The sequence below is a fragment of the Serinus canaria genome, chromosome 25, assembly GCF_022539315.1.
Source record: "Serinus canaria isolate serCan28SL12 chromosome 25, serCan2020, whole genome shotgun sequence".
NCBI lineage: Eukaryota > Metazoa > Chordata > Aves > Passeriformes > Fringillidae > Serinus > Serinus canaria.
In genome coordinates this window covers 7,173,349-7,181,805 of record NC_066338.1, presented here as the reverse complement: position 1 = coordinate 7,181,805, position 8,457 = coordinate 7,173,349, and the positions used below count along the sequence as shown (strand labels likewise).

At 49.9% G+C, this 8,457-nt stretch overlaps 1 protein-coding gene across 1 annotated transcript in view; it reads left to right on the top strand.

The window, feature by feature from the left end:
- The first annotated feature begins 4,621 nt into the window (after nucleotides 1–4,621).
- The window catches only part of LOC127060599 (TOG array regulator of axonemal microtubules protein 2-like), a 38,945-nt gene continuing 35,109 nt past the window's right edge, over nucleotides 4,622–8,457 (top strand). Inside the window, exon 1 of the mRNA XM_050984278.1 lies at nucleotides 4,622–4,809. Coding sequence (XP_050840235.1) covers nucleotides 4,622–4,809 — 188 coding nt within the window. The remainder of the gene's footprint in view (nucleotides 4,810–8,457) is intronic.

Below are 8,457 nucleotides of genomic sequence, written 5' to 3'. Positions count from 1 at the left end.
GCAATTTGGGAGAGAATCCCCAAAAAGAGGCCCCTCCAAAAACAAATCCACACGGTCCCTCCCCCCCAACCGGTTCGGGAAGAATCCCTCGGAGAGAGGTGGAAAGAACCAGTTTATTTGACAATCACAGCACCCCCCAGCACACAAAATGAACAATACCAGATGACACCACTCTTTCACCGCTCTGAAACAGATGACAAATTCAGAAAGTCTCTCCTGGGGCTGGTCGCTGTTATCAGTTCCTCCGGTGCTGGGGCAGCTGCTGCAGCCACAAGGTGCAAACTCTCCGTGTTCCAAATCCCAGTCCGGAGCAGGTTCGGCAGGTCCATATGGGGGGGAGGGGCAGGGGGAGGGGGGAGAACAGTCCAGAAAGGAATTTGGACTGTTTAGCTAAAGTAACTAATGAGAAGGGGGGAAAAAAAGCAAGAGCAAGCAAAGCAGAAGGGAAGCAGAAGCAAGAGCAAAGGCAAAAAGCAGGGCAAAAAGCAAAAAAAGCAGCAACATGCACTGGTGCTATCTGGATGTCCCGCCAAGTGGCTGATAAGAGGCCCAAAACAAAACTCTCACTCTGCTAGTCTTAAAGGCACAGAACATAATATCCAGCATAAATTACATACACACAAATGGGGATAACAGTCACCCTAGGACACTCATCCTTTTGGTCTCCTTGGTCTCAGAGACCAAGTCCTTTGGAGTCCTTCAGAGCTGAGTCCTCCAGAAGCCAGGAAGTGAGAAATAGATGCAATTCCTGGCCATGAGTGTTAAGCAACATCTCATTAGCCCTCCCTGCTGTGTATTGCACATGGTTTTTATTCTCCTGCCATGGCCTGTAGGAACTTAACTGCCTGCTCACTGTCCATGTCAGCTCTTCCTCTGTCTTGGAGCACCCCTATGACTTTCATGCTTCAAGCAGGGCTTCCTGACATAGCTTGCAGTTGCAGCAGTGGAAGGTTGTGGCACTAAAGCGTTCCACCTCACTGTGTGTAATTGCCAAGGTGAGGATAGGAGACATTCCTCTGAAACTATTGGAATGTGGATGGAGCTGCATTGAAGCCTATGGCACTCTAGATACTCTGTGCTCCTGATGAGGTGTTGTTTCTGGTTTGTGTGTCTCTACTTACAGTCTGTGATTTCCATTGCATCTAGGTCTGTGATGCATTGTGCACGTTGGCTCAAAAGAACTTAGAGCGGAAGGATGCAGAGCTTTTGGAGAGAGTGATAAAGAAAAGGAGACAAGGGAAAACATCCTTGCAGCTTCTTCCTGAGACAGTCGAGCCTGGGGATGCAGCTGAAGCAAGTAAGTGGTGGCTACACTTGTGGTGGTCGTTTTTGACCACTTGCTTGCCTTTTGCACAGTGTTGCAATTAGACTGAGGGGCTGTTCCACTTCCATCTGAGTGTAAGCTTGCATTAGGATCTAATTCTGTTTCCTAAAGAAAAATAGAGAGGTATGAAGTGTCTTGCCCATGGCCTCACTGAGTCAGTAACAGAATATCAGCTTCCCGTCTTCACCTCTAAAATTTTTCAGAGTAGAAAATTCTGTTTTGCAAAGTACACTGGAGCTTCAGACTCTGGAGAGCAGTCTCCACGGAAGAGGAGTCCAAAAGAATGCTTTTCAACCCAGGTGCAACCTGGAAGAAACAAAATTCAGCTCCTTCTAATGAAAACTCTAGAGATCCTTCTCCTGCCACTCCCTGCTGAGGAGCTGGCACTGTAGAGCTGTGCTAAAGCCCCAGCCAGGGCTTCTGTTGTAGCCCTAGGAGCAAGCAGTGTTCCTGACTGAATCCTGGCTGAGGGGCTCTGCCTGCAGGGCTGTGAGCGCTGCCCGAGGGCAGCAGCAGGGCCCTTAGGAGGCAGCACTCAGCCCGAGGGCATCACACAAGGTTATGTGCACTTTCCTTTGGGAACTGCCCCTGCCAGCCTCTGAAACAGGAAAACAAAAGCAAAGCAATACTGGCTTTTCCTTGTTTCTTAGGGGAAGCACCACTGCAATTTGGTTTGAAGAGGGTAAATTTAGATTAGATAAAAGTGATTTTTTTTTTTTAATAATGAAGGGGATGAAAAGCTGGCAGGATTTGCCCAGAGAAGCTGTTTTGGTTCATTCTTGAAGATGTTCAAGGCCAGTTTACATGGGTCTCTGAGGAACCTGATCCGGATGAAGATGTCCCTGCTCACAGGGGTTGGACTAGATGGTGCTTAAAGGTGCCTTCCAACCCAAACACTTCTAGGATTCTGTGATTCTGTGATCACTGTCCCATGTTAATGTGGCATTGTTATGCTTGAAGTTCTTTGATCCCAAAGAGATCAAAGAACAAAGAGATGTTACTCTTCTCCAGCAAGTTTTCTGGCCATTTCCATTGTCACCCTGTCCAGCACTCTCCACTTAGAAGCTCCTCTTTGGTCCCTGCAGACTTTAGCCTACCACCTGTCGATGGCACAGCTTCTAGAGTGCAGAGAAAACACCCTGGTAGTGCCTTGAAGAAGAAGGTCTGTGAGGAAGCAGGACAACGTGCCCTTACTGCCCAGTACACCCATCATGCATGGGGATGGCAGCTTCCCACGCAGCTCCTCAGGTAAGCCTGCTCCATGGCAGCTTTTTCCACATGGGCTTTTCCTTGCACAAGGAGCACAAACTGCTTCCTGCCTCAGCCGGCTCCATAGTCTGTCCTGAGAATGAACAGCACATCTACTTTTGAGTTACTCCAGCTTGGTAATACTGGAGCAGTTGGTTCTTAGAGATCCATTGGAAAGTTGAACTGAATAAAGTAGTGGGAAAGGCCTAAGCTCTGGCTTTTGCCCATCCTGAGAGTCCAAACTACAGCACTGGTGCCAGGAGGCAGCTGGGACTGCAGGGATGAGCTGCAGGGCAGTCTGCCAGGGTGTGCTCACTGTGCACCTACAGGAACCACCACAATCAGTTGTTCACTCACCATCTGGGCCCTCTGCCTGTGCTGCTGTCCAGTTCTGCTGCCAGCTTTTCTGCTATCCAGCAAGGGTTGTCTCTGCAGGGCAGTCAGTGGCTTGGTGCAGTCGTGCTGCTGCTCCCAGAAGTGCCCGATGGCTCCTTGCTGCCGCCATCCCACAGCCTGCAGTGCCAAGAGGGAACAAGCAGTGCCTCCTGTGTTACCCAGCAAATACAGCACCCCTGTGCAGCAGGTGACAGCTAGGAGGGGCTGCCTGCTGCTCCCAGGCTGTTTGCTGCCTGCAGTAAATGGGCAGCAGATAGTCCCCAGTGGCTCTTGTCTCTCCTTTGTGGGTAGCCTGCCTGTGCTGTGATCCCAAGTAGGGTGACATAAGAAGGGAGCTAGGAATGACACTTGAATGCTCTTTTCTAGTGATGCTACTTCCATGTTCAGAACTAGCCTGGCGTGTCTCTCCATTCATAGTGAATCTGGATGTGTATGTCTGCATACTTCTGCAGGGACATCACTGCTGTCAGTGGCTGGGGCACCTCAGTGACATCCAGATTAGCTCCCCTCTGGATATTTTTGATGTTATGGTTCCTCCATACTTTGTGAGAGCATGAAAGGTAGCACAAAAACCCTCCAGAGTCTAGAGCAGTTCATTTAGATTCTGTGCAATATTTATACTCCATTTTTTTAAACAGTGCAAATGTTTTCATCTACGCATTCGAAAATAAGCTTTTGAGTGTACAATATGAAATTTTTGGTTGACAGTGCTTTTGATGACAAATGGGTTTCCTAAGAAATGCTTTTATCATCAGAATATTCTCATACCTTGTAAATTTTTTCCTTACCAAAACATTCAATTAAGGCAAACCCAGCTCAACTGATTAACCAGAGAGTGCGTCTGCCAACAACGTGGATCTGTATTTGCATCTTTTTATCCTCAGGGTGCATTTGGAAGGCTTTTTTATCAACTCTCTGGTCTGGAAATTGCATTTTTCCACAAGAGAAAGCTTAGAAACTGCTGAGTTTGCAAACACACCCATTGAATGGCAAATAAATTTCACCTCAGCATCCTTGAAATACAGGTAGTGTGTACCTCTGAAAGAGGAAAGATTCATGATGCTTGGAAAGAACAAAATCCATCAAGTACTCCCTTCCCAATAACAGGCTAAAATGTATGTGCACTCAGCTGCCTGCTGTCTGGAATATTTGCAGTCAATGGGAACAGAGGTGCTGTCAGGTGGGAAGGGTCAGGCAGGGCTGCTCCCTGGTAGCTGCTCCGTGGGGATGGAGCCGGGCCCAGCAGGGCTGGGTTGGTCAGGCTTGGCTTGGTGCTGTCTCCAGGCAGCTGCAGGGCTCTCCTCGGGGAGTTGCAGAGTGCCCCTGTCCTCAGGGCTGGGGGAAATCAGGGCGCTGAGACAAGAGGGGCACCTGAGGGGTTCCCTCTGGGCAGCCAGTCCTGCTGGTCAGCGCTGCCTCGCAGGGAGCGGGAGCTCTGCAACTGCAGGAACTGCCGCTGGCTGTGGCACCTGTGACACTTGGGAGCTGGCGCTGCGGGGGCAATTGTCAGGTTTAGCCCGGAGCTGGGCCCAGCTGGCAGAGGCTGGGAGCAAGCAAGGAGCCCCAGGAGCCAGACAGCAGGGAAGCCTCTGAGCCAGTGCCAGTCTGTACCACACGGAGCCCTGGCTGGGAGATGGGGCTGCAGGCCGCGCCATGGCAGGTGCCTTGCCCGGGGATGCAGTGCCCATGGCTTACCCTCTCCTTACAGTGACCTCGCAGATGGCCACTGCTGCCAAGCGCCAAGAGGAGCCACTCCATGGGCATGGGCAGAAGGACAGAGCCTCCTCAGACCCACAGCAGGCCTTGCAGGAGGCACTCTCCTTGCTCAGCAGTGATGACTGGTAAGAAAGGCCCTGTTACCTCTATGTCCCTCTTGGCATAAGGTCGGTTGGCATAAGTGTCTTGCTCATGCCTCTGAGCCCTGAGAGCCCAGAGGGCCAAAGGGCAGTGGTGAAACCACTGCAGAGCAGGGAGAGGATGAAGATTTGAGAGCAGCCTTTTCTTGGCCTTGCTCTGCAGCAGTGCTCCAGCTGCAGCAGGTCCGTGCTGTTTCCTCACCTTGCCTGCTGCTCCATGGAGCTGCAGAGGAAACCTTGAGGGGAGAAAGCTGTGGGATGAGATGATTTGCTGGCTGAAGGCAGAGTCAGGATGGCAGCAGTTTTGAGTGTAGAGATTTGGGTGCCTTGAGCCCTGGCCCAGTGGGACCGAGTAAGATTCCTCTCTGCTCCCACTACTGACAGCAATGGCAGGTGACAGAGTCTCCCTGTGACCTCCTGCATGGGAGTCCCAGAAGCAGCTCCAGGGCGTTCCTCTTTCTGAGAAGTGGACTGAGTTGTGCTTTCAAGTCCCTCAGCCTGTCATTACTCCTGAAGGGCTCATGGCAGAAGAGAAGGAAAAAGAAAGAAAATCCTCTAGAAATCTTGCACTTTTGGAATTCAACTTTTTCCTTCTCACTGCTTCACATGGGCCTGAGATGTTTTGTCAACACTCACCATGTGACCCAAAATTCTACACAGGCAGAAGGAGGCCCAGAGCAGATAACCCTACAAATGTTAGGTGATATTGCTTTTCTTTCTGATGTCTTTTTAATCACTCCCTGCTGGATGCGTCATTCACACAGGGATGAGTACTCCATTCACACTGCGTTTAACATGAAAAACCTTCCACAATGCATCTCCTTGCGCAGTCACCTTTGTTTTGCCCTTTCTCTTCTGCTTTCTCTTCCCCATTTCTCTTCGGTGCCCTGTGAGGTGCAGGTGTGGGGGGTCCGGATGACACTCAGGGGTGCCCGTGGGATTGGTCACCAGCCCTGTGCTGCAGCTCTGGTGCCTCACACACCTTCCTGTAGCTGAGGGCCTGCACAAAGCAAGTGCTCAGAGACAGAGTTGTTTGCACCTTTTAAATAACATGTTGCTGTTGTGGGGGTTGTTTTAGGTAGGGGGCTTTGGGAAAAGCCAGAGTTTCAACAGTTCTTGCCAAGGGATGGAAACTCCTGGGACATCCTGCTGCTTTTTTGGGGAATGTGTGAGGTGGAGTGGAGGGGGTGACAGAGAGGCCTAGATCATAGAGTGGAAACTCAGCTCCAGAGTGCCAGTGCAGACTCTCCCTGCTGAACTCCCTGCTGGGGCTGACAAGGAAGGAAAATGCCCCAATAACAGCCCAGTGGGACTCTGTCTCAGGGACAGGTACAGGGAGGTGACAAGAAACAGCAGCATGGCCTGGCCTCACAGCTTCTAGGAAGCAGTGACAGAGGGGCCTCATGTGCCAGAGATTTCAGAAAGGCTGTCTTCTTAAATGGCCACTGTAACCCTTCTCTTTGCCTCTTGGGTTTGTGTATGCTTTTGACAGCCACAGCATCCTGTGGCAATGTGTTCCATGATTTCATTAAGTACTCCTTGATAAGCACCTCCCATTGTTCGACTGAGCTGCCAGCCTGGTCATTTCAGAGGGTGCTGCCTTGGTGGAGAGAAAAATCAATCTTCTGCCTTTCAGGGAGCTGAAGGAGAAGGGACTCTTCACCATCAAAATCCTGGCTAGGTCCCATTCAGAGGTCCTGCTTTTTAGACTTCATGAGGTTTGCTTGGCAGTTACCAGCGAGGTGAGAACATTGTTCTGTATTGTTCCCCATACTTCATACACGGCTTGTAGAGCTGATATGTGCTTGCTCATTTCCATGTGTGCTCAGGGGTTGCCTTCATTTCTGTTTTAGACCTGATATTTCTAATGTCTGTCAGATATCTGTAGGATCTGTGGGTACATGTAGCTGTATTTACTGGTAGGTCGGGTATCTGACACTCGTCTTTGAGAGTGGTGCCTTTATAATGCAATGTGCAAATGCAAAACTCAGACACTAATGACTTTATTTGCCAGAGTCCCCATCTCTGCCCAAGCTGTAATTCAACACTGCAAATGAGTCTGTAGACCTCAGCCTGTGTTTTCTGTTTCCTGGCTGAGTGCTTCAATTGCTGGTTTTCCTTTCTGGAACAGGAGACCCTGACACTTTTATCTTTATCACTTGTGCCTTTATGATATGAAAGCAGCCCTTGCTTTAATTTTCTAGTAAAAGGGCCTAAAATCAAAGCTGTGGACTTTTTAGAAGGATTAAGTAGAACACTTTGGTGAAACTGTTTTTTTTTAGGCCTGCAGTAAGCAGGTCTGAGGCCAGAAATTGGTGCCAGAGCAAGTGCCTTTCTGTGTTCATGCTCTACTGCTCCTCTTGTACTTTTATGATCCTCTGGACACAGTGGGACATGTTCTCCTTTCCTGGAACTTCTGTCGAAGGCAACTGTTTTTCTTTTCAAGGTGATTCTTATGTTTTCCCTCATGGCTTCCCAGGTGACCAACCTCCGTTCCAAGGTGTCCTACTCTGCAGTTGTCACTCTGGGAGAGCTCTTTGTAACCTTGAAGAAAGACATGGACTCTGAGGTGGATGAGGTTCTTCGGGTCCTTCTCCAGATGGTCTGGAACTCCTCAGAGTTTGTTCAGAAAGCAGCCAGTCAGACCCTGGGGATCATGGTGGAGAATGTGACTCCTGCACGAGCAATGACTGCCCTCATGGACATGGGAGTCAAGTAGGTTCTTCTTCTTTTAGTGATTTTCTTCACCTTCTAGTGTGTGGGTGGGGGAAGGGATGAGGGAAAGAATGGAAATGGTGGGAGGGAAGGGTCCTGTATCCTGCATCTTCTGTGAACTCAGGGACTTGATTCTCTGACCAACCTAATTTCTTTCCTCTTGTCACCTATTTCTGCCCTCCGGCAGCCTATTGGTGCTCAGAATCACAGACCTGTAGAATGTGGGGAGTTGGAAAGGGTCCATCAGGACCATCGAGTCCAGCTCCTGCCCTTGTACAGAACAGCCCAAGGGTCACACCAAGTGCCTGAGATTGTTGTCCAAATGCTTCTTCAACTCTCTCAGGCTTGGTGCTGTGACCACTGCCCAGGGGAGCCTGTTCCAGTGCCCAACCACCCTCTGGGTGAAAAACCTTTTTCCTGATACCCAAACTAAAGCTCCTCTGACTCAGCTTCCTGCTGCTTCCTGGAGTACTCTCTGTCAGATTTTCCTAGATGTGGTGACCAGTGGGGAAGTGAAAGTGCCTGCAAAGGCTAAGGATAGAGCCTTGTGCTTTTGTGGGAAGAGGGACATTTGCAATTGCAGCTGAGAGCAGTGTTTGGTATTTCACAGCGCTATCCAAAGAGGCCCTGGGAAAACCACATATCCTCATGATGCCATTTACCTGAGAAATGAGGAGGGTCCTTGCTGGGGTGTGGAGCACATGGGGGAGAATGTGCTGGGTGTGGCACAGCCTGCACAGCAGGTGCAGCTCCTGCCAAAAGCAGTCCTGTATGACTGTCCTGGCCATTGAACTCTACTTTCTTTTCAAACTGATGTTTCATGTTAGCCTTGAGATGATGAATCACTTTAAAGGCACCTTCACAGGCTGACTGCCATGGGACAGTTGAAGCAAATGCTGTCCTAAGTGTTGGTGCTGG